The sequence below is a fragment of the Falco biarmicus genome, chromosome 7, assembly GCF_023638135.1.
Source record: "Falco biarmicus isolate bFalBia1 chromosome 7, bFalBia1.pri, whole genome shotgun sequence".
Taxonomy (NCBI): Eukaryota; Metazoa; Chordata; class Aves; order Falconiformes; family Falconidae; genus Falco; species Falco biarmicus.
This window is the reverse complement of record NC_079294.1, coordinates 54,323,161-54,348,650: the sequence shown is the minus strand read 5'-3', so window position 1 is coordinate 54,348,650 and position 25,490 is coordinate 54,323,161. Positions and strand designations below refer to the sequence as shown.

Here is a 25,490-nt window from a genome sequence, read left to right as displayed (position 1 = left end):
TACTTCTTCAGAAATATGCACTTACTTCAATACAGCACTATAAAAGGCAAATCTATCGGTGCCTATGCTTTGGAATAGTTGCTACTCTTTCAGGACTTGGAATAAAAATAATTTAAAAAAAAAAAAAGAAAAAAAACCCCAACCAAACTCCAGCCCCACTAATGAAGTATATTAGATTTCTGAAGCTGTAACCTTTCATTGTTTCCTAATATTAAAACCTACTGGCACTTAGTAAGTCTATTCCTGCTGAAAGCTCTTCAGAGCAACTTCCAGGTATTGTCAAAAGTTGAGAGAAGGAAAAAAACCTAAAGCTCATGTACATTTTTGCAGGTTTATTTTTTGTGGTGGTGGTTTTGGGGGTTTCTTGGGTGCATGTTACTTTTCATGTTTAATAAAAGATTTTTCCTGTTGGGGTTTCGTCCGCAAGTGCGTTGCATGCTAGTATCTCACAATATCTTACTCTTCAAGTTGTCTTCGTTTTTGGGGTGGGTTGGAGAGTTGAAAGGGTTTGGAATTGGGTTTTTTTGTTTGATGGGTTTTATGAAAGAGGGTAGATTGATTTACAGATTCTTTTCTTTATGGATTTACTGTGAAATACCCAACAGCCCTATCATTGAAGGGGAGTAAGCATTTATTTTATTATTTTTTAGTGTATAAACTAAAGTTACAGAATTTAATTTTAAATTCAGGAACCAAGTGGTTTTTAAAAAGATTATTGCTGAATTAACTTTTATTTCTGCAATGTGTATATTTAAGACCAGCTGTTTCTCCCTCTCCTGTGCCATGGAAATACCTCTCTGAGGTGAATCTTCCAGGATTTTGGGGATACAAATTTCACACATGAGCTACTAGTGTAAAATGATAAACATTCTGAATGAACACTATTAGAAGGCAGCTACGCACTTTACCATAATTTTACTGATGTCTTCAAAGCTACTGGTCTTAAAACTTTGCTACCTACTTACATGAGCATTAAGGGTAATACCTCCATCTATCTTCCTGGGTTACTGCCTGTGAAGTGTGTTGGAATTCAGTTTCTCTTGGCTAGTAGTCTGAGATTGACCAGGCCCACTGGCTTTTACTGTTTTTTGCAGAGTAGAAACGGAACTGTCTGTATTGCTGATGGTGACTCAAAACAGTACCAGGCTGGCAGGGTGATTGAGGCTGATAGAATTTAGAATTGCCTGGCTGCAGGGTTGCTTTCAGAGTGTATTAGCATCCAGTCTTACGTCCTGTGTGATCACATATCAATGTTAGGCTATACATGTCCTATATACTTGGTTTTTTTCTGAATTTGATCATTAATATGTTTCCCCAAAAATGCGCCTTTAAATAAAACCAGTAGATTGGAATGCATCGTGAAAATCCAAAAGAACTTAAATGTATGTATCGGGTCATGTTTTTTTAATGTGATGAATTGGAAGACTTGCAAGAAGGGAGATACATTTATTCTTTTGCTCACTGAGTTAATGATATACCTACTAGATGTAGAGAGAAATCTTGAAAACTAGTCATATTTTATTTTGAGACTTTGTGTAAGGGAAGTATTTGAAGTGTCTTGATGCCTTTTTTTTCCCCGATACCCATGCAGACATTTTTACTAAAAAAAACCTGAGCTGTTTCTGATTATATTCCCTTTTATGGTATCTCATATTCCTAGTTATGTCATTGCCTTGTCAGTAATTAGAGAGAAATGTCAAACTTAAGTCAAAGACTTACTTTCTCAAAACTGAGTTCGAATTATACCACCAAGTGGTTTATAAAATTTAACCTGTTTACAACTGTGTAGTAGAGAACAAGATTTATCAAGTGTTTGGTGTATTTCCCTGGATCCAATTACATACATTGCTGACTATTACCTTTACAGTACACAAAATGAACATGTACGTACTTTTAACAGAAGTCTCAATTTTGATTTAATGAATCTGCTTTTACTGTGTATTGAGACTAGCAACCAAGTTTATTTTGCTATAGCCTTTAGTAGTAATACGTGTCTAGAATGATTGGTTTGTAAAGCAGTACTGCTAGTTTAGATGTTAAGCTGTTCTTTGATAGTTATCTAAAAGTTTTTCTGTGCTTTGTAGGCTTTAAAAAAAGGTAAGAGTAGTAATAAAGTAGTCTGCCTGTGGATTTGCGAAAGATTTCAGCAAGTGTTTTCATCATGAAGTAGCAGAGTAACTTAATTTCATTTCTAGTAGTAATTTTTTCAGTAAATAAAAAATTGATGTGTCGGATTTGGTTGGGAATTGATTTTATATTAATTCTTAAAATTTGAGTTTATTTTAAAATTTAAAAAAAAAAAGATAAATTCCACCTCCCAAGTGAAACAGCACTAACTTTTCTACATGTCAGCCTTTTGTGTTCAGACTTTCTTAGCATCTGGTAAGACCAGAATTGAGAATTTCTTTTGCAAAATAATGAAAAAACCCAGCAACAACAATAAAACCCCCAGCAGCTTTTAAAGCTTAAACATGAAAGCTTTTTTATTTTGCTAGAGCCAACAGTTGTGCCAACCACATCAGCTAGAGTGGAGCCGCAGGTTGTGAGTTCTGCTTCCAGTAACAGTTCTAGTACGTCTACCTCAGAGCAGGCCTCTGATGCAGCTCCGAACGTCTCCAACGGCCAGCCCTCTGCAGCACCAGAGACGACTTCTAGTCTTCCCAGTGGCGGCACTGCTGGTCCTTCAGCTGGAGGTACAGAATAAGAGAGCCTTCTAACCTCTTGTGTTGCCCCCTAGTCCAAAGGGCGTACAGAACGCTAATTGGCATTCTCTAGATCAGATGGCGTGTGAACTTCTAGTACTGAATGTAACAGGAGTAAGTTGAGACGACAGGAACCTGAAAAAGGTCATTGATTTCTCCCCGGAGATGAAGGAAGTTGTGCTGGAGGCTTCTGCTTTTGCTTATTGGAATGATTGGGTTATACCTCGCTTATTGAGGAGGTAGAAGGTAATTCACAGGGAATTAAGGATTAATTGCAGTGTGCTACAGCGGTGGTGTTTTTTTTTTTTAGCGTGTATTGTAAGAAAGTGAAGGATACAGAGAGAGTCCTTGAACCTCCCCCTGAAGATTACTTCACTAGAAGCACATTTATAGAGGCCTGTATAGATACTGACCTATAATAGAGCTGTACAGGCAGGTAGCACTCATATCATCTCTGAAACGTGGGTGCTGTGCCCCTAATCTGCAAGTCAAGTGAGGTATGAAAAGCCTGAAATGACCACAGTTGTACAAGAATTCAAGGTCTCTGCAGACTAACCACAGGGACAATCTTTCCTCCTTTCCCTACTGATAATATGTCTTAAACTGGTGGAATAAGGCAAGTGTCACTTCATGTCCTCTAATGGTTTCTATGAGTACATCCCCCCAACCATTCAGCTTTGGTTCATTTAGCTGGCATAGCTAAATCTTTTCATATCCTGTTGGTTTTGGTTTAGTATAGCTCTGTTTTTCAGTTGGTTAATTATTTAATTGTGAAGTACAGTATTAATTTTTTTTTTTTGGTTTAAGACACTGTCTGATAGTAGTCAGCTTTACTAATTTCTTTCACTTCAATATTAACTTTCTTTATCTTCAAGATGATGTAAGAAGAACTGCATCTAATACAACACTGGAAACTGGCCCTCCGGCCATGCCAAGGTTACCGTCGTGCTGCCCTCAGCATTCTCCTTGTGGAGGACCTTCACAGACTCATCATGCATTGGGGCACCCGCATACAAGCTGCTTTCAGCAGCATGGCCACCACTTTCAACATCACCACCACCACCACCACAACCCTCACCCAGCTGTTCCGCTGTCTCCTTCATTCAGTGACTCCAGCTGCCCTGTTGAGAGGCCTCCTCCAGTGCCTGCACCTTGTGGAGCAAGCAGCAGTTCTGGCACCAGTTACCATGACCAGGCAGGTTTAATTTTTGTGACTTTCTCTTTGAGATTTCCAGTTGTTAGAGATAGGAGATAATAGGATAGGATGCTGCATGGTGGATTGTTCTCTTGTTCTGTAGCAGGCATTATAGAAGGGAACTAAAAGAAAAATTTGAGCTAAAATATATGGACACGAAAATTTGAAATTTTACACAAATGCGTAATCCAACAAGTAATCATTGACAGCTGACATCCCCTCTTTTTGACTGTAAGTGGCTGTTTAAGCAAACCAAACATAAATACCTTGAAATAAACTGTGATAGCAGTTGTGCAGTGCAAGTAATTGAGCTGCCTTAAAGCAAGAAAAAATCAAGTCTAATGTTCTGCTTATGAAAGTTATAAAAGAATTGGTTACTCTTCTAAAAGCGTTTTTTGAGATTTTAAGTGACTAAAATCACAGCTCTAAAATAATACGGTTATAAGTAAGAACAGTACTGTGCAAACTTAATTTACAACATGCAACACTGTCAATCTGGTTTCTCTTTTAAGTGTAATACATTAGGCACAACTAAAACACGAAAGATTGTTTTTTCCTCCCAAATTTTTCAAGGCATGGAGCTCCCATACACTCACTGATTAATCCATCATAGGGGTTTTGGTGGTGTGTTGTTTTTTTTTTCTTCTGGGGGGGTGTGTGTGTGGTATTTCAGTCTGATGTAATGAATTTAGTCTCTCTTACCAGATTTAAAAATATAGGAAAAAGGAATGTTAACCATGTTTAAAGAATATTCCAGAGTTGAGCCTTAAAACTTTAAAATCTGGATCCCAGTTGCTTATGATAGTATTTATTTTTTTTCACACTGTGTTTGAGGGTGACTTTGTTTTCAATGTCTGAAAAAGGGCTTGAAAAAGGATGGTTTGTTTACACAGCAGGCATTGCCGGTAGACTTAAGCAGCAGTGGTATAAGAAGTCATGGAAGTGGTGCTTTTCATGGAACATCTGCTTTTGACCCCTGCTGTCCTGGTTCTTCATCTCGAACTGCAATTTATGGGCATCAGGCTGGTGCTGGCCCAAGCCAGTCCATAACAATAGATGGGTATGGATCGAGTATGGTTGCACAGCCACAGCCCCAGCCTCCTCCTCAGGCATCGCTCTCTTCCTGTCGGCATTATATGCATTCTCCTTGTAAGTCCTGATAAGTACTGGGTACCTGTGGGGGGTGGGGAACCAACTAAATAACAGAAAACAGCTTCCTGGCAACCTATGAAAACTCTCACTAGCTGCTTGCTTCGATCTTGGAGCTAGCCTGGCAAAATGCATATTAAGAAACAAAACAGTTCAGCTTGTGTAGTGGATTTGAACAGGATCAAGATGAAGTTAAAATATTTGCTTTTGAGTGACCTTAATAACATTCAGACTTTAAAAACTGTATTTACTATGAAAATATTTTTGATCTACTTTGTATTTTAGCAATGCCTTTTTATTTCTTTCCCCTTGGTGTGTCTCGTGTCCCATTCCCCCAGTGAGTTTTGCCAAAGGAAGCTCAGTCAGCTCATTTGTCTGACTATGATTTCTTGGGTTTGGATTTTATTGTCTCTACAGACTGTGGCGGGGCAGAGGATTGAATTTTTTAAGGATTAACAACAAACTTGAGTAAAATTTCTTACCATATATACCTTTACCAGCACGCATCACACAGATTTTTTTTTTTTTTTTGCGGGGGGGGGGGGGTGGGGGGGTGTGGTTAACCAACATTGGCAAGTGGAATACTTTTGGCTGCAGGAAGTGTGGGTTCCTTTCACAGTATATTGCTGGAATCACTTTATTTAAAAACTGCATAAACACATATTCACATGTGGCCACAGGTGTAATAACACTGAAGCACTTGTGTGAAGATATTTTTTAAAATGAATTTAACTCAAAACCTGTTGCTGACCAAATTAAAAGCACTTGATGTTTTCATTGCAGATGCTTCTTTGACCAGACCTCTCCATCATCAAGCTTCTGCATGTCCTCACTCTCATGGAAATCCTCCTCCACAGCCACAGCCTCCACCTCAAGTAGATTATGTTATCCCTCATCCAGTGCATCCCTTCCATCCTTCAATCTCCTCTCATGCATCTTCTCATCCTGTGCCACCTCCACCTCCACCACCAACTCATCCTTTAGCCAATGCAGCTGCTCCAATACCACAGCATCTTCCTGCAACACACCAGCCTATATCCCATCACATCCCTGCAACAGCACCTCCAGCACAGAGGCTACATCCTCATGAAGTGATCCAGAGGATGGAGGTCCAGAGAAGAAGAATGATGCAACACCCAACGTATGTCACAAATGTACTCAGAGCAATATCTAAACATATAGTTCGTTTCCCTCAGGTTTGTAAAATGTTGCATGTGAATCTCAAACTGTTAAATGCATGGTTAGGAACTGTTAAGTGTTAAACCATGGTAAGAAGTGTCTTTACACATCCTGTCACAGTCATGTGAGCATTAAGACTTGCACCTGTTCCATTACATTTCTCAGTAGCGTCTCCAGGTAAGGCACAAATGGGGCATGGAGGGGGAGCTTACGTTTCTCTTGCCCGTTACTCATCTTCCAGATAACAGGCAGGAATTCTTCTTCAAACTGGACATCCTAGAAAGTACACCATAAGCTCCTTTCAAATGTGTTCCTTGACACATGTTCCTTTGTTTTGCCTTGTTTGATGCTGTTAAGATTCTTTTTACCTAACTAATGCTTTAAAATAAAGTGAACGAGTTATTCTAAGAGACTCTTTATCAGGTTTAATTCAGATTTAACCTTAGGTACTTACCTAATGCCTTGGTCTTTAGAAGAAAAGGAAAAGACTGAGTAGTACCTGTAAGAGAATGTGACCAATGTTGAGATGTAGCTTTGGTGATAATTGTTTAAGAGATGCTACTGTTGTTGCTAAGCTAGATTCATGACACTAGTATTAACAGAAATCATGTCAACACTGGCTTCGTATTCAATCATGAAGTAGCTGATTTTCATTCTGGAGATAAAGCTTTTAAATATCCAAGAGAAATTTAAGAATGAGCTCTCTAGCTGTTGTTCCTAACTTTGTTACGCAGATTCTGCTGGTAACTAACTTAAAACTGATTTAGAAGTTAATAATTGAACAAGTTTGCTTTAACTGCAACTTTTGAGGCAGTTTCCATGTCATTCATAAAAATACCTATAGACAGTAACTGCTCACAAAGTGGCACGGACAGACTTTCCCTCCCCTGCCCCCCAGGAAAGTCAGATATAGCCCTGCTTCCTCAGTCATCAAAACTTTGATCAGTCTGAACCTGTACGTGTTCTTTTGTAACCTTTGCTATGCAAATGGCGTAACCTCTAAACACCCTAACCTAAATGCACCAGCACACTGCTTGTGTGTGTCTGTGATTATGCAGTCATACCCAAAAATTAATTTTGGAACATTCAAGCCAGTGAATGTGAGACAGCAAGATAGCGTTTTAAGGAAAAGTAGTAGTGGTAGCTATCTCACCAGTTCTGGAAACTTTTTGGTAGTTTTGGGATCGGAAATGTGAATATTGGCATTTCTTAGCCTAGTGGATTTTCTTTGTATGTATAGAAACTGTAGTCAGATGTCGATGATAGGTTCTTCCTTGACATTCTCTGTGAAGTCACCAGTCTCAGGTCAGACTGTCAGTTTGCTCAGCGAGGTTTCTGCTCTATAGTTTTGTTTTGTCACCTTATGAAATTGTTCTGCCTGCCCTTGGGCTATCTCTTTCCCTCTAATCCTCATACAAATTACGTGCAAAATCAGTTTTGTGAGTGTCTTGACCCAACCTAATATAAATCTGACCACCCAAAACTTGTGTACATTCACTCTGCTATTTAATGCACAGACTGAGACTGCCAGCAGACTTGCAGCTCCTTCTGGTTCCGTGTCCCAGCATCTCAAAGTGCGCTTAAGGTGGTGTTTCTAGAAAGAGGACATGGGATAGTCTAGTGCTTGTACCTTCTGTCTAACAATGTAGGAATTTTTCAGGATTGGAAGTAGAGAATGGCTAGAGTCCTCGCTGTCATGTCTCAGGTATGGGTACGACAGCTGGAACTTCTTTAGGGGCTTGGAATCAGCCACAAAATGTGATGTGTGAGGGTGTGCTGCATTTATGCAACATAAGGGTTTTCTGTTTCTTTTAAATCTGATCACCCACTTCATACTAAGATTGTGGTATAGACAGCCTAGGAGTTTTACATTCATAGAAATAGTTTCCAATGTGTTTCTTTTAAATTAAGACTCATTTGAGGAAAAATGGGCCTACATGACATTCAGTTTTCATGGAATTATGGAAGTCATTTTGCTGTGGTGGTTTTTTTCATTAAAGTATGCCCTTCTAGGTTTTTCCCGGTAGCTATTTGATAAACTGAAGGGAGGTGAAACTAGGTTCTGCTGATAGGTCTGTACATTGTAGAAAACCAGTACTTCTATCATAATTTATACAAGCCTGACAGAGAATAGCGTCCTCTTAAGTAACTTTGTCTGGTCTGCTTTATCAGGTGGTTTAAAGTGGTACTGAATCTGAGGAGTGTGCTACTTTTGGCAAAATCCAAGTTTCTAGGTTGAATAGAAAAAAACTTTTATGCATTGAAAGCAATGAAAACGAAAATATCAGTCGATTTCTTCCTGTAACTGGGAAGTGGTAAAGGAACAGAAGTCAGTCAGCAGGTTTCTTTGAAGATTTTTTTGAAAGCCATAGTTGTTCTGTACCAGCTGGCATGGAAGAAAAACAGTGTGCTTTTACTACTTGAGCTGTGACGCAGACATGTTCCAAGGAGAATGTCCTCTGATTAGTGTATCAAGGTTCCCCTGATTACTTTTGCTGGTAATAGTTTGACTAGAAATAAACCATGGCATATCTGTGAATGACTCTGAATCTCAACGTGACTGTCAGGTGGCCTTAATTGCCTACCTGCATTTTGAGGTTTGGATTAAACACTTTGTCAGTCCTTCTGTAGTCATGTCTGCTAAGTGAAGGGCAGATCACAGTAGCTGAAGCTGGCTTTGTCTTTGCATATCAAATCTGTATTATAATTATTTTCTAATTTGTATCTAAAGTTGAAATTAAAATACTGTATGGGGAGTTTTGTTGGTTTTTTTTAGTTTAAACACATTCCAGTAATTCAATCTGTAACATTTTGATGATGGATGTTGCTTTCTTGATACTAACAAGTATGTGAAATTAACTGTTTCTGTTTCATGTCATTTAGACGTGCTCATGAGAGGCCTCCTCCGCACCCTCACAGAATGCATCCCAATTATGGTCATGGGCATCACATTCATGTGCCTCAGACAATGTCTTCCCATCCTCGACAAGCCCCAGAGAGATCTGCCTGGTTAGTGATCAGATACTATTTTAGTTCTTTGGTACTCAGGACAAAAGACCATAATGTACTGATCACAGTGCTGATAATATTGTCTGTGACTTTAGGAAAAGCTGCATGCACCTGGACTTGAAAATTTGTAGACATTGATATAGCTTTGACTGCTTTGAGTACTCTTTATGTTAAATGTATTTCTAAGCTTTTTTTATCCATTGCTTGTAAAATGGAATTGAGTTTTACTGACTGTAGGTAGCTATTTCAAGAACTGATTTTAAAATAGGCAAGTAAAACATTGCTGAAAACTGTTGTTATATTTATGCTTTTTGTACAGTAGAGGTTTGGATTTGAGTTACCAATTTATTGTCTCCCTTTTGTCTGAACTTATTTAACATTGTGTCAGGCCCACTCAAGAAGCTTACATTTAAGTTTCATAATATATTTATTATTTTAAAAAATAAAAAGACACTTCTGACTGTTAGGGAAGAGGTGCATGCATGACAGCTGCTGTTCCCACACTGTGAGCTATAGAAAAGACTCCACACTGATCATATTCCTGGGCACAATAAATGTGGAGCTGTCTCTTATGATTTATCACACTAAATCTTCACAGCTGATTTAAAAACAACTAAGTTATGATAGGACTGAGAGAATTCTTTAGCAAAGTTTAGATAAGTTTAGTTTAGTGGTTTGTTTTTTTTTAATGTAAAACTGTTACAGTAGCTGTGCTGGTGTTGTGTGCTTTCCAAAGCAGTGGAATTGTATCTGGGAGTCAGGATGTACCTTTACTGTAATGCCACTTTCATTCATGTGACAGGGAGCTGGGAATTGAAGCTGGTGTGACTGCAGCTACTTACCCTCCAGGGCCCTTGCATCCTCACTTGGCCCACTACCATGCACCTCCTCGACTTCATCACTTGCAAATAGGAGCTCTTCCTCTAATGGTAAGGAGATAGCTCACAAAAAATGATGGTCATTGGTCATTGTAATTATTTTATTTGCCAGGGAAGTTATTTTGAGGTTTACTGCATTTGATTGGATACATGTACGTTGCTGTAAACATCAGTGGCTCAACTGAAGAGGAAAATAAAATACTGCAGTGTTACTGTGTGTTGCTCCCAGAGAGGGAACTAGAACAGGCTCGTTGTTTAATAAGAGAAAACAGTATAGGCCACTAACATTTCTAACTTCAGCTTTTGTAAAATGAAACATATTTGAATTAAATTGTCACTTGCATTACAATGCATTGACCCTCTGCATCTGATTTTTAAAGTTCAGGTGGTTCTTAAATAAGTTTTGGATTGTTAAAGGTACCAACTTTCCACCCAGTGCATGAGGATTAGCACTGGTGCTTTATTTTTAAGGTGTGTATATAGCACAGCTAGAACTCCATCTAGAGATTCGGTTATTTTCAAATAATATTTGATGTTCATTGAACTAATTCGGTGTGATAAAATACATAATTTTGTAGCATTAAGTGTTACAAGCAACAGGAAGTGTGAGGGTGAACTAGTCCCTTGTTACACTTAACTTTTTTCAGTCTACAGTAGAAAACCAAGGAAAATCAGTGTAACTCTTGACTTCTACAGAGTATTATTTTTGAAAGAATGTCTGTAGGTTTGTTTAGAATACTCCTTAATTTTGTTTAATGAAAATTCACAAAGACACAAATTTAGTTTAACAGAGTATGTTTAGTGTTTCTATGTGATATTCTGTGTGGCTAACCCATGTTATTTAACCCTCTTAAAGCAAGATAATCTAATAAAAATTGTGGGATCATCCATAAAATTTTAATTAAATATCAACCTGCAAGTCTTGTCCATCCAGAATTCCTCTGTTAGTAGCCAGAACTGACATCTAGGGATTGAACTGTAAATTTACAACCAATACTGTAATAGCTGTCTCTGCATAGTCTGGTTTTGCATTCTTTGTTCCTTGCTATTTGCTAACAAACATGATGATAATCCTTAAGAACCTTCCTGATATATCAGGGTTGGTATTTTGTTGATGCACAACTTGCATACTTATCACAGACTTTCTAGAGCAGTCTGTAGAATTTGGTATTTTTGTGTAGCCCACAAGATTCTTACTGCATAACCTTATCTCCTGTGCATCATCTATTCAGATTAAGATTTTCTGCATTCTTCTCCAGTTAGGTGTCAGGGTTTTTTGTTTTTTTTTCAAGTGGATGAAAAATGGCTTGCGCCTCTCACATTTAGTTTGTGTTGGACTGTAACAGACAACATCCATTCTTTTAAATTCTCAAAGAGAAAGGGCCCTCTCAATAGTTCAGGGAACTGTGGTTGCATTAGGAGGCAGGGAGTTAAACATGCCTATTTTTATCTCTTTTTCTGTCAGGGCTAATAAGTTGGTTATGGGATTTATTTCCACTATTGCTGTGAGGTTTCTTAGAGTTCAGCTCATCCTTGTATTCCAGCATGATTAGAAACTTTTGACTGTTTAGCTTTCATAGGGGTATTCCTACAACTGAAACGTTACACAAGCAAGTAGTCAGGACCCTGCTGTTTATCTTCTTTTTCGCAGTAGAATGGAAGAAAGATGTAACAGAGAATCTCCAGAAGTATTTCCTGAATGTGATAAACTTGTCCTTCTGCTCAGTGACTGCTGTTACTAATTGATAAAAGTGTCAGATGAAATAGGGTTCTTCAACTGCACAGAAACGTGCATGTGTAGGGGTATCTACTCCGCATAACAGTAATTCATGGATCTCTGGATGAAATTGAATTGAAGTTGTTTGTATGTTGAGGTTTTGTATACACTGTACGGACAGCGTGATTTATAGTGTGTAGACTGATGTAAGCAGTACTTCCTCAAATGTTGGGATGTGTTTAGTACCTTGTTATGATCAGATCAAGTGTTACTTGAAGTTGTGTTCTGAGTCTGCCTAAGTTGAAGCGTTTTCAGGTTATACACACTAGAAGAACATAAAGGCAGGTTAGAGCACTGCTAACAGTTATCTATACAATAAGTTCAAAGCATTACAAACGTATTTTGATGATTCTTCCCCTTCTGTGGCAGTAAGGAAAGCCAAAGTTTTCTTCATTTGCATGTATGTGAGTACAGCAGATCTTTCAGCAAAATTGACTTGGAATACAGAGTAAATATTCAGTCAAGTTTTTAATCTAACTAAACTGGATATTTTTTTAAAAGTGCCATTTTAGTTTGTACTGAAGAGCAACAAATTAATTGCAGCTGTCACCTGGGTTTTTTCATTGTAACTTTAGGAACAGGGGCCAGGGAGGAGAGGCTGAACCATGATTAGAGTCCCTCTGCTAAGTGGTTAATTTTAAGAGGAGTGCTTTCTTTCAGTAAGTACAGAGGGTACTAATTAGCAATTGATAAGCCTCATTACTTGTATTCTTGATGCAGGTGTCATCAAATGTTGATGATCTCCATTCTGGGGGGGGGGCTGGGAGGGGCGGGGGGAGGTCTTTTAAAGTAAGTCGTGCAGTAGCTGAACTACAAAATTAATTTGTGTGGAGTCCACTTTCTGAAATAGCATGCTAGCTAATAGGCAGTTTGTGTTTTTTCTGTCTGTTCTGTCTGGAGTCTTAAAACCCCTTCAAACTACTGCCAGACCATAAAGGGCATAATGGATTATTTGGGTTTTCATGTCACTAGTACTCTGTGTCAATTTCAGATTTTAATTAGATGCAGATAAACTAATCATCTTGTCAGTGCTGGAATATGTAGACTGCTGTTCTAATCCTCGGGGAGACAAAGTGATAGAGATATGTTGGGGAGATAATTAGTGTTCAGCAGGTTTGACAGTCCACATAAAGGGTGGGGGAAACAAAATCTCCTTTTTTGTTAGCTCAGTTGAAAAAACTTTTAACCTGTTTAAATGATGCTCCAGGAGGAATCCTAGATGAAGAGCAGTTAAAAAGAGCTTGCTTCATATCTAGACAAGGATCAGGCTGCTCCCCTCTTCAATTTAACACAATTACCTTAAGTGTAACCCTGGCTTAGAGTAGTTTGTGTTCCCATCATTATTGCTTTAATGCCATGTACGTACTGAGGAAACATCTTCTGTCAAAGTGGTTTTTTTTAGTGTAATTTGCTATAAAGTTTCAAAAGTCTGCAGGCATTCATTGAGAAATTTAATTTAGTTCTGCTTTAAAACAGGACTTTGCTCTGAATATGAGTTAGTTACTAAGACGCTTTAAAGAAAATCGGCGCTTTATATTTTAAATCTGCTCTGCTAAAGAAAGGGTTATTTTTATGAATTGGGTTTGTTCCTCTTTGTCGTTCAATGGAGTGTAGGGTGAAAGGTTAAAACTAGGTGGTCTTGTTTCTCCCCCATCCATCTTCTCCTTTTCATAGTCAAAGAAGAAAAATGATCTCTTCAGCAGTAAACAGAGAATTTTGAATGGAATATAGACCTGAAGTAAGCAGTATACCCTTTGTGCCTTTTAACTCAGTATACTTTTGTTTTGTGAATAACTAGCTACAGCTGGTCTGGAATTTTGACTATTTAAAATTTAAGCAACAAATGTGTCTTAGTTTTCTGTTTTATAAAAGGTATCTGTGGTGGTTTGACCCTGGCTGAATGTCAGGTGCCACCGAAACTACTCTATCACTCCCCTCCTCAACCAGATGGGAGAGAAAATAGAAAGGCTTGCAGGTTGAGGTAAGGACAGGGAGATCACTTGGTAATTGCTGTCACAGGCAAAACAGACTCAACTTGGGGAAATGAGTTTTCTTACCATACAAATGAGGAAAACCCCTTTCTCCCTACTCTTCCCTTCTGCCCAGGCTTAATTCCTGATTTCTCTTTCTCCTCCACCCATGCAGCGCAGGGGAACAGGGAATGAGGGTTACGGTCAGTTCGTCACGTTGATTCTGTCGCTCCTTCCTCCTCACACTCTGCCCCCGCTCCAGCGCGGGGTCCGTCCCACGGGAGACAGCCCTCCATGAACTTCTCCAGCGTGAGCCCTTCCATGGGCTGCAGCTCTGCACACGCTGCTCCAGCCGGGTCCCTCCCAGGCGGTGCCGTCCTGCAGGCACAGACTGCTCCAGCGTGGGGTCCCCGGGGGGCCACCAGCCCGGCCAGCAAACCCGCCCCAGCCCGGGCTCCCCTCCCCACGGGGCCACAGGTCCTGCCAGGAGCTGCTCCAGCGCAGGCTGCCCCACAGGGTGCCAGCCCCCTTGGGGCACCCCTGCTCTGGCGTGGAGCGCTCCCCGGGCTGGGGGGGATCTGCTCCCCCGTTACCCCCCGGGCTGGGGGCACAGCCTGCCTCACCATGGCCTTCACCGCGGGCTGCCGGGGCATCCCCGCTCTGTGCCTGGAGCACCGCCTGCCCCTGCTGCGCTGACCTTGGTCTCTGCAGAGTTGTTGCTCTCCCAAAGTCTCGCTCCCTTCTCTTGCTGGTGCAGATTTATTTTTTTTCCCCCCTTCTTAATATGCTGCCCCAGAGGCGCTGCCAACGCTGCTGATTAGCTCGGCCTTGGCCAGCGGTGGGTCCGACTGGGAGCCAGCTGGTGTTGGCTCCACTGGGCATGGGGGAGGCTTCTGGCAGCTTCTCACAGGAGCCACCTCTGCAGCCCCCCACTACCAAAACCTTCCCATGCAAACCCACTACCAATATCTTAAAATAATGGAAGCTATTTATGTGCCTCTCAAATTGTTTCAGCTACCTGTTAATCTAGGAAGTTCCTGGGATATGCTGTTCCAGTCTCTTGACTCCAGCTTCTTCTGCCTATTTTTGAATAGTGTCTTGTTCATCGTGAATTGGCTGGGGGGGCAGGGCAGAATTTTCTGGACTTTACAGCTTGCTAGCTATGGTGTAATAAATATCAATAGGGTTGATGCAACCCTTGAGAAGACTTCTTAATTTATTTGTGAACCTGGACTGCAGCTTGTCAGTCAGGGGGAGATCTCTGGATCATGATTTAAAAAAAAAAAAAAAAAAAAGTTACTTATGGGAACTTCACCTCTCTCAGGTGTTACGCATGAGGCTTTCATATGCTGTCCACCCCTTTTTATTTCAGAGCCTTCCTGTTTTGTTCCTTTAACTGTTGACTGACTCATCAAGTGGTTGAGGCCATCTCTGCACTAGGTTGTAAAAATTGGGAGGGATTTGGAGGTATAGGCCATTAGGCCCCAGTATGTTATGGTAGGTGTGTGCTGGGCAGAGTAACATCACTCGGAGTGTAGTCATACAAGTATCACAGCTCTAAGAGCTGCAATTGTTCCATAGAAAAAAAGCCAACAAACTTGCTGTAAAGTATCTGAACACTTACCTTAAGGCTGTAACTTAAGGTAGCTGTTATAGTTCAAGGTGAAGTTTAGGTTTGAAATAGCCTTGATTAGCTGCATTAAATTTAACTGCATTTTTCAAATAAGGAAAGGCACTCTTGTAATGCAGCTGCTACTTTTTTTCCTAATATAAACATCAATTACTGTTCTTCAGGTTTTGGTAGAATATAGGCTGTTGCAGAGCTCTCATTTTATGTTCCACTCAGACACAGATATGGTTGGGTTTTAGCTGTGCAGCACATGTTCCTTCGCACAGTGTTTATGAAAACTGCAACTTTTCCTTGTTTGATTTTGGCTTAAGATATTAATTGATCAGCTTTATTTCCTTTTGGGTATTCATGTGAACCTAAGCAGTTAACTGGATAAGCTTAGTGTTGGGATTTATTTACTATGTATGAAGATCTTATATAAGTATGAAGATACTTAGATGTGAACCATTGAATAAAAGCTTGGGATGGACGAGATTAGTAGTACCATGCAAAGGAAGAATTGCTTCATGGACTGTGGCAACTGAAAGGCAAAAAGATCCTGGAAAGATGGAAGGTGTTTAAAGGAAGGTAGCAAGGAAGAAACTATTTCCTGCAGGTTAGCTGTTTCAAGCTCTTTCAGCATGTTTGTGTTCAGATGTAGCCTTGAATTTTTTAGTTGCTGCAAATTTTTGTGGTAGTGGGAGGTGTCAGTAGAAGAAAGTGTAAAACTAAAACAGATGATACTTGTTCTACAAGTAGCAAACAGTTCTTAGCAAACTTGTACTGGAATGTGCAGGTCCAGAGTAGGTTGCTTTGACTGTATCCAAAAGAATATATACGAGCACTTAGTGCAGACTGGCATTACCTTAAGCTCTTCCCTTTCTTCCTTAGCTTTGTGCCTTTCCTTTTTTCTTATGTTCAATATGAAAACTTCCTGAAATCACACCTACGTTTGTGTGTGGAGATGTTTCAGGAGAGCTGAAATCTCTTTGCATTTGAAGCTCGATGGTAACTGTCAGAGGGATTTTAATTAGATTGTTCTTAGTTGGGCATTACTGATAGTTGTTTCTTGCCCATGTTTTCTGCTTGTAGTCAAAAATGTAGTTAGTTAAAAATCTTGCTATGTTAGTGACTGCTTGTTCTGCAGGCATAGAAGTGCTATTTTTTTTCTTCACGACATGTTTTTTCAAAAGACGGTGTTTTACTTGGCCAGAAATGTAAGCTGCACTCTCACCATATTTTATAAAAAAGCCTGTACATAATTCATGTTCAGATAATTTTGCAGAGCTTTTATGCCATTCCCCATCAGGATAATATAAAGGCCCATTTATTAGCATGAAAATGTATTGTCCCACCCAGTGTTTTTGTTGTTTGAGTAGTTTGTTGTGGTATATACTCTTGAGAAATTCTTGGTTGGTTTTGCAGTGTTAAATTTAGTAGATTTCTTAAATAGTCTCCAGTAGCAGAATTTGTTCCAAATAGGAGACCTGTCTGCATGTCACTGCAGCTGGTAAGCTCTGATCTCTGAGGCAATTGGAACTGTAATTCTTGCATTACAGCAGTACACCTGTGACTTTCCAGCACCTGTAATGATGCAGTATCTCTGTTATCAGAGGCATTGTTTTCCAACAAACTGTTTCCAAATCCTGGTGAATCAAAAAAACAAGCCATGAAAGTCACTCCTGAAACTTGGGTTAGGTTTTGTGAGGACTTTCCTTTCCTCTGAGCAGAGGCAATCAATTGACAATGTCATAACAGGCAGTGGAAACTTCCAAGTGATGCCAGACAGCTCTCTACCTAGTTAGAAACCTGTGACAAGAGCTATGTGCGTAGTTGGATGAGCAACCTAGTTTTTTAAATGGGTTTTCTGTAACTGGAAGACAAAGTAGAATTACTTCAGTGGAGAATGGATCATAAATCACTGATTATCTGAGACAGATTTCTTACAATGTATTTTTTACAAATTACCATGTTTTTAGTGTGCTCTCCCAAATTCCTCTGTTACAGCTGCAGTTTACAGACCTGTGACACCAATAGATTGTTATTTACAGGAAGTGTTCAGGTGTGCAGATGAATATACATATCTTGTGATATAAAATTCTATATTTGCAGTTGTATTGAATCCACGTATTAGTATATAATCTTTGTAGATACACTCTGCATATTGCATAAAAACTTAGATCTTTAAATTGATACAGTGCTGCACTTTGCAGCAGTCATCCTGTCTTGTTTCCCAGCTCTAATTAGCACCAGACCAACAGATACTTAGGCTGCTTGTGAGAGAGGCACTCCCTGTATTAGTATTCTGGAAGTAGTCTGAAAGTAAATTTTCAGTTTCTATTACTCTGGTTTGTAAGAATCTAATACTAACAGTGTCACTGTATTTGTAGCTTATATTGGCACTACACGGTCATCATTTAGCAAGCACCTTGTGAACTGCTTTAAAATATTCTGGTTTTCTTTTCTGGAAAAAAAATAGTATTTAGGGCAGAGAAATCTTTTCTGTCCCTGTCAGCTTTAAATTACTGGACTGGATTTGAAAAATGTAGAAAGGTAGCTTATTGGCCTGTTAACGTTATGTAAGGAGCTTCGGCTCTGCCTGTGCTTTCTCACAAAGCATTAATTCAGTTTTACACTTTTACATATGGTAAGTTTAGAAGTGTTTGCTGGAAATAAGAAAAGCCACACATGAATACCTGACTTCATGAATAATGTCTGGGGCGTCTGACTTGTTGACAGCCTCATGAGATGAATTTTGAGCTGTCATGCAGCAGCAGAGATGTTACCAGCTGATAGCAGAGGAAGGAAGATAGTACTTAAGCACTTCATGTTATTTCCAAATGAACTGCTGCTTACAGTCCTCGTATCAGTTACGCTCTACATGATTAAACACGCTGAATCTGCTGGTCGTTTGGGTTTTTTTTACCCGTTTTAAAAATTGCTGCTAATACCATTATTCGTTCACCATGTGGGGGTAAAAATGGACTGCAGAAGCCCTGCTGTGGTGGTGGTCTGCTTTCCTGTATGAACAGCACTGGTTCTTGATGTGGCTGTAGGTGTGTCACTGGACACTGGTTATTTTTTTCACTGCTTGTATCTCTTTAATATGCAAGGAAGTCAGCGGATGCTTGAATTAGAGTGTATGTAGAGTTGCCTGTGACATTAGATCTGAGTTTTGAGTGTTACTGGTTTTTTTTATCTGCCTGTAAATTTGAAGTGTGTCTGAAGATGTTGAGTTGTTTTGAGTAAGATAAGGATATTGTCTGTTTTTTTCCAGACTGAGTATTTTAGCCTTGTTTCTTCTGCGGTACCAAAAATTTGTATTTGAGAACCTGTAGCAAGTCCTTCTTGTAACTTCATGCATAGCTTTTAGGTGTTTTGTTTACAAATATAGGTAGATATTTATGGCAGTTTATGTAGAGTTGGTTGAGATTTTGAGACCTGGGAGGTGAGACCAAGCAATATGTAATGCAGATGTGGAGAGACTGTAATAGAGGATCTAGTCTCGCTTCTGTTTTGCTTCTGGTTATGTTTAGAGAGCTCAGCGTGGTGATACGTTACGATGTCAGTTGGAACTGTATGCTCAAGCTGAGGGGTATAAATAATAAGTGATTCAATAAAAGCAAAAGGATCTTAAATTTTACAAAGTGAACAGTAAAATACTGAAACTGTTCTGAATAGGTTTAACTTAACGTCTGCTGTTTGAATAGGTACCAGACATGGCGGGCTACCCTCACATCCGTTACATTTCATCGGGATTGGATGGAACATCATTCAGAGGCCCTTTCAGGGGCAATTTTGAGGTTTGTAATAGAATAAAACTAGATATATGTCAAAATGTGTCATGAGGGAATATGGGGAGGGTGTATGGTAGACCTAGTTCTATATATAGATGTAAAAGTATCATAAAGAAAATACCCTTTATTTATAGAATGACCTCACTGTCGTGGACTGGGATAAAAGTGTATTGAGCAGTCAGTCAATAAAAGGTGCCCTGGACAATGTAGGCTTAGGTGGTTATCCTGCTCTGCCCACTCTCCTGGTAGTAGGTGTAGTAGTCACTAGATATGTCGGTAGAAGGTAGCGGTGTCTCTGAATAACCATGCCAGGATCCTCCCAATGAGGGTGAAACTTGGCAACTTCAACAGTGCTGTCCTGTTTGTTATGTAGTGCAGGAATTGAAACTGAGGGAAGAAAAGAAAAAAATAAAGGAGAAAATAAATGCTATCAGATGCAGAGAGTTAATGACCTAGTCCACTGAAAACATCTTCAGTGACATCTCATGGTTCTAATAAACTCATTGCTGGAGAAAAATAAATCATTGTATTTCAACATAAGCATTTTTTTTTTCTAGGCCTTAATGACTGTTAGAAAGCAAATATTTACGTAGTGCATTTTAATTGTATTTTCCTCATTAGACACGCAAGTACGTGTGAACATACTGATAACCATTCCTAGCTGACAAACAATTTCTGATTTTTTTTTTTTTATTTTTTTTTTAATAGCAGTGTTTCCCTGTAACTTAAGATACCGGGCAGTGTTGTGTGGATTTTCCTACAGAAACCCATCACTTTTCCCACACAACGTACTCCTTTTTGTTTTGCCTGTATTTGAATAATACGGGAATTGAGTTTGTCATTCTGCAAATGGGTTAGAATAAAATTCGTATTTGCTGAAGGTAGTTGAAATAACAGTTCTTACACTATTTATTCCTTGATAATTTTTTAGGAGCTGATTCACTTGGAGGAACGATTAGGCAATGTTAATCGTGGAGCAACACAGGGAACTATAGAAAGATGCACATATCCACATAAATACAAAAAGGTGAGGATTTCCCAAATTGTGGCCTGTCCATATTTCTTTGTAAAATGTAATAATGTTTATATCAAATCTCCAGAAGTGTCAGCTTCAAAGAGTGCATGTTTTCTTATTTTGCAATTTCAAGGGTTGTAGGCAAAGCTTACAATGCCGCTTCTTTCACAAAGAAAATTAAAAATTTGTCCCTAGATAAAGACCTACAGTAATGTGGTAAATAAAAGTGGTTTGATATGATTTAATAACTTGTCTAGCAGTTATGAATAACCTTGTGAGCAGTGAGATAACTATTGGTAATAGCTGAATTGTCAACAGACTTCAGTGATAACCCATCAAATAAAGTAAGATTTCATTTTTGCAAGAAATTGTTCATGATGCTTACTTGCTTGGTATGTATCATTTTAACCTTTGATCACATTAGGAAGCCTGGGACACTAGGAATTTTTGAATCTGTTGCAGAATTTTGACAACTTAAACTCCAACTGAGAGACAACTTATTATACCATAAGATAGAATTCCATCCGTATTTACGTAGAGTTCTTTCACACTTGATAAATAGTGACTTAAGATACCAGGTTTGAAAGGATTTTTTTTTTTTTTTTGCCTCTTCATGAATGAAATATTGTCTGTGTATAAATATCTTCCAAGTAAAAGGACTGGTTGCAACTGTATGAAATTAATATATTCACATAACAGTAGTTAAATTTGAAATGTCCTGTGATTTTGCTCCAAGGGCTAGTTCTCGATTGTTTTGGCTCAAATACATTTGAATAAATCTTACAAAATGTTTTCAAAGAAGTATGTGTTGAATATGTATCAAAACAGATTTTACTCAGTTTGTCAATAATGTCATCTCTACTAATAAGGTAACAACTGATTGGTTCTCACAGAGGAAACTGCACTGCAAACAAGATGGGGAGGAAGGAACAGAAGAAGACACAGAGGAAAAGTGTACCATCTGTTTGTCTATATTGGAGGAAGGTGAAGATGTCAGGTAAATAGTACCACTGAATAGATCAGAATGTACTGTTAATGTCCTGCCTTTGAGGCCATACTTGAACATGGTACACACTCTGCAATACCTAGGTTAACAGTTACAATTAAAGACTTACCTGTCATTGAGCCAATAAATAAAACAAGTTGCAACTGAAAAACACGCATTGTTCAGTCTGTATTGTCTTTGGGTAGAATGCAGGTTATTTTCTTGTGGTCTTGCATAAGTTGACTGCCTGTCTTATAACATGAGCCCAAGCCCTGAATTAATGAGGACTGTCAAATGTAGTTTTTATGGAGTAATGCTACTTCAGCTGTAACAGGTTTAAATCAGTGTGATACAGCAGAAGCTAGCTGATGCTTGACTACTTTTCCTGTATCCATTTCTTCTTGAAACTAGACAAAATGCAGGTCCAGCTGGAAAGGCTAGTGAAACTTCTGGAAAAACATGCACATACAAAAACAATAAGCACCTCAGTAGCAAATCCCACATGACTGTTTTCCCAGAAGGTATCTGATACAGAAGTGCTTTACTAACACTGATGTTTTTCTGTTCTGATGACAGGCGCCTTCCATGTATGCACCTTTTCCACCAGGTATGTGTAGATCAGTGGTTGATTACTAACAAGAAGTGCCCCATTTGCAGAGTGGACATTGAGGCTCAACTGCCTAGTGAAAGTTGACACCGCTTTCCAAAACTCTTGTCCTCCCTCTCGCTCCCTCTCGTCCTTCCTGGTACTGCAGTCAACCAAAGATGGCATGACTTACCTGCGCAGATTTGGAAGCATTGAACCTAGAGTGCTGGCTCTGCTATATGGTACAACTAATGCTAGACCTACAGTTTATGTAGAAGACAGTTGAGTTTCAGTGTATTTATAAAACTTTTTTTTTTTTTAGGTTTTACATTTTTTCTTTTAATTCATTACTGTATTTTTGCATGGTTCCTTGTATTGCATTTGTTTGCACATATTATGGGCTTTGTGACCCCAAACTTGCAGGCAAGATTAGCTGCTTTAGTAAGTAGAATTGTGTGGTCTTTTTTTTTTTTTCTTTTTTTTTTTGTTTGTTTGTTTTACATAGTATCAAGCTTTGAAAGTATGATTTCACTCATTACTAACCTCGGATTCCTTAATTTAATCGATCATATATTTTTAGTTTAAATGTATAAAGATCATCTAGAAAAGGATAATATTATGTATTGAGACATTCCTTAATTAGGAAAAAATGGCTGCTGTATATTTACAATATCAGTTCTGAGTCAAATAACATCCTTAATACTGGGAACAGAATATGAACTATATTCAGTTTGACCGATACGTATAGCATACTCATCACCAGAGTTTTTGTCTGATAGGATTTTTGTGTTCATTTTTAAAATTTCAGCACAATGCAGATATATTTGAATGTCAATATTAAAACATTTAGACTGCTGTTCAGATTGTATTTATCATTTTCTTCCTATGTCTAGAAATTTGAATCCCTAACTTAAATATTTTGCTGCTGTGAAACAGCTCTAGTGAACACTAAATGTTGATTTCAGTTAGCTGGATTTTAGATACTTGCAGATTGAAAGAATTATTAGGGAAATGGAGAAAGAGCTTAGAATCTGTTTGGTCTTCTGCTAACTTAAGTTGAAATATCTGCGCACATTGAAGGGTTTTGGGGGGGTTGGGGTTTTTTTTGTTTGGCTTTTTTTTTTTTTTTTAAATATAAAACCATTCAATAAGGACTTAGAGCTGCAGGGGTTTTGTTTTTTTCTGTTTTTTGGTGGGGTTGGGGTTTTTTTGGCAGGTATACATGCATTCATAGAACTTTTAAGGATTCCAGGCTTGTCTTGGGATTTTTATTAGTTTTAAAGTTAATAAAGTTAGCTAAATCCACTTGTCTCTTGTTTTATTTTTCATTAGTAAATTGAAAGCCTGTAAATTTCTGTAGAAACTAGACACAAATTATGTGGTTACCTAGTTTTTGCCTTGATCATAGATACCCTCTTTATAAATTACCAACAGTCCATCACTGATTGAAATATTTTCTATAGTTAAGATTTGCTGCATAATATAGTATATAGAATTAAGTTATAATGTACTAACATTTCGCCTTTGGAGGAGGTTTTAATCCACATCAGGATTCAAGTTGCTCATCAACATTCTTTCACATATAGAATAGTTTATAGTTTATTTATATGTGCTCAACATTGCAAAATGCAAATGTGCAAAAACATTGAGACAGTATTACTGTCGCTTTGGAAAAGATGTTCCTCGGGGATCATATACAAACATGTCAATAAGCTTGCATTAAGCCACCTGCTTTGTAAGTGGATTGAATAATAAATACCTTCAGTTTCTCTTGTCTTTGTCTTTCATATTCAGATTAAGTGTAAAATGGTTTACAGTAAACCTAGAAGATTAACTGTTATGTTTACACAAAAAAAGTGACCCATTTATAAATATTACCTTATCTAATTTGATGCCTGTTTTTGTCTGGTTAAAGCTGCTTCCTTTTTTTTTTCTTTTTTTTTTTTTTTTCCCCTAATCTGTTAGGAGTAGCATTTGCCAGTGCAGTGTCTATTGCTGGCAGCAAATTTAACACCTCTGGCACTGAGGGTTTAAGTGGAGAGAGGTTTTATTCCAGCATGTGTGATAAATGGACGTTGTCAAGCTTAATTGCATTGCTTAAAACTGAACTGAAAACCACTTTGTGCTTGTACGATGGGGGATATGGGAGAGAAGCAACATGTGATTTGACTGCTTCAAAACCTGACATGGTTTTATGGTAAAGCTTCTTGAACATTTGGCTGTAGGAAACTTAAAAGTGAGTATGAAGTTGAAGCTGCATTGGTAAAAATGAATAAACATAACTGGAAGGACTGAACAGACACTTTGTGTTTGTCAGTGACTGTTGAAAAGGAGGGATGTTAGTTGACCATTGATGCTTGAAGTCTGATGATACTCACTTGCAAAAGTTTCCAAGAAGGTACTTGAGAGTTATGGGACAAAAGAAACCCCGAAACAAAACAAACAAAAAAACAACCAACAAACGGGGCCTCTGAAATAATTGAGACCCTGGGTATGTGGTAGAATCTATTTTGACTTTCTTACAGGACAAAGAAGCACAGGTTTGGGGGAACTATTTATTATTTTTTTTTAATTTTACCTTTTTAGGAAATCTTGTATGCACCTGATTTGGGTGCCTGGTACTAGAGGTATTTTAGTGGTCCATGGATTGACTTGTTTTATAACTGCTACTGATATTGTCTTGCTTTTAAATGTATGCATATCATTGTAATGTGATGTTGAACACTTACGTATTTTCCAGGAATCGCAGTGTTCTGATCTTACGTGCTATTGCAGGGGCTAATAAAGCTGCAGCCTACTTCTGTTCCAGAAAGTTGTGGCTTAACCATAATTTAAGGGAAGGAAAAAGAATAGGCTTTTGATTTGGAGAATTTCCACCACTTACTGTGCTTTATACGCTTAGATGCATTGCCTTAAGTTTTCTGCGGCATCTTTGACTTTGAAGATTCTCAACAGTATGCATCAAATTACTTTTCATATAAAATTCCATTGTCAAGAAATCCTTTTGTATGCAATAAATAAAACGTTAGACTGGTATCATTCAAAATCTGTTTCTTATGGAAGTTGGCTTTTTTTTCCCCCCTTTTGCCTTGTGTTCCCTCTGAAATCTTGGTCTAGTAAAAATTCTTTTGCATACATGCGTTCTTACAGGTGCTGCCCAAGAAAAAAAGCTGCTCTGAAGGATCAGCACTTAGCCACAGTTAAATGCGGTGGTAAACAGAACCATCCGGATACTCGGGAATTCAGTACAGCTGACCTTAGGAAGGTTATAAAAAAATCTGTGCAGATGTGATGCGAGTAAACATGCAATGCTCGTTTTGGGAGGTGGCAGAATAGCTGTAGCTAGGCCTTTCTGTCAGTGGAGGCAGTGGCAGAATAGTCGTAGTTAGACTTTTCTGTCAGTTTAGGCCACCGCAGAGCAGTAGGAATTACAACTTTATGTCAGTTTAGGCAGCTGCTGTGGCGTTGGATTCCCGAACCCCGGCCCAGCGGCTCAACCAAGCTCGGTCCTAGCTGCCCCCCCTCCTCCCTCACGGCCTGCGGGAACCCTAAGGGAGTTGCTGCGGCGTGCGGCTGGCTCCACGCTCTGCTGAGCACCCGGCTGCTCTCCGGCCGCCGTAAGCCCCCCCAGGCTCCCCG

At 38.8% G+C, this 25,490-nt stretch overlaps 1 protein-coding gene across 9 annotated transcripts in view; it reads left to right on the top strand.

Annotated features, from left to right (window-relative positions):
- The window catches only part of RNF111 (ring finger protein 111), a 60,883-nt gene extending 35,996 nt beyond the window's left edge, over positions 1-24,887 (top strand). For 4 of the 9 annotated variants that reach the window (XM_056345463.1, XM_056345464.1, XM_056345466.1 and 1 more), the window contains exons 5-14: positions 2,496-2,693; positions 3,578-3,897; positions 4,791-5,046; positions 5,830-6,187; positions 9,109-9,234; positions 10,037-10,163; positions 19,179-19,271; positions 20,197-20,292; positions 21,150-21,277; positions 21,842-24,887. In XM_056345463.1, the coding sequence (XP_056201438.1) occupies positions 2,496-2,693; positions 3,578-3,897; positions 4,791-5,046; positions 5,830-6,187; positions 9,109-9,234; positions 10,037-10,163; positions 19,179-19,271; positions 20,197-20,292; positions 21,150-21,277; positions 21,842-21,959 (1,820 nt within the window). In that variant the 3' untranslated portion in view covers positions 21,960-24,887. The remainder of the gene's footprint in view (positions 1-2,495; positions 2,694-3,577; positions 3,898-4,790; positions 5,047-5,829; positions 6,188-9,108; positions 9,235-10,036; positions 10,164-19,178; positions 19,272-20,196; positions 20,293-21,149; positions 21,278-21,841) is intronic. The other 5 variants (XM_056345462.1, XM_056345460.1, XM_056345461.1 and 2 more) reach the window with 5 other exon arrangements.
- Positions 24,888-25,490: the final 603 nt, after the last annotated feature.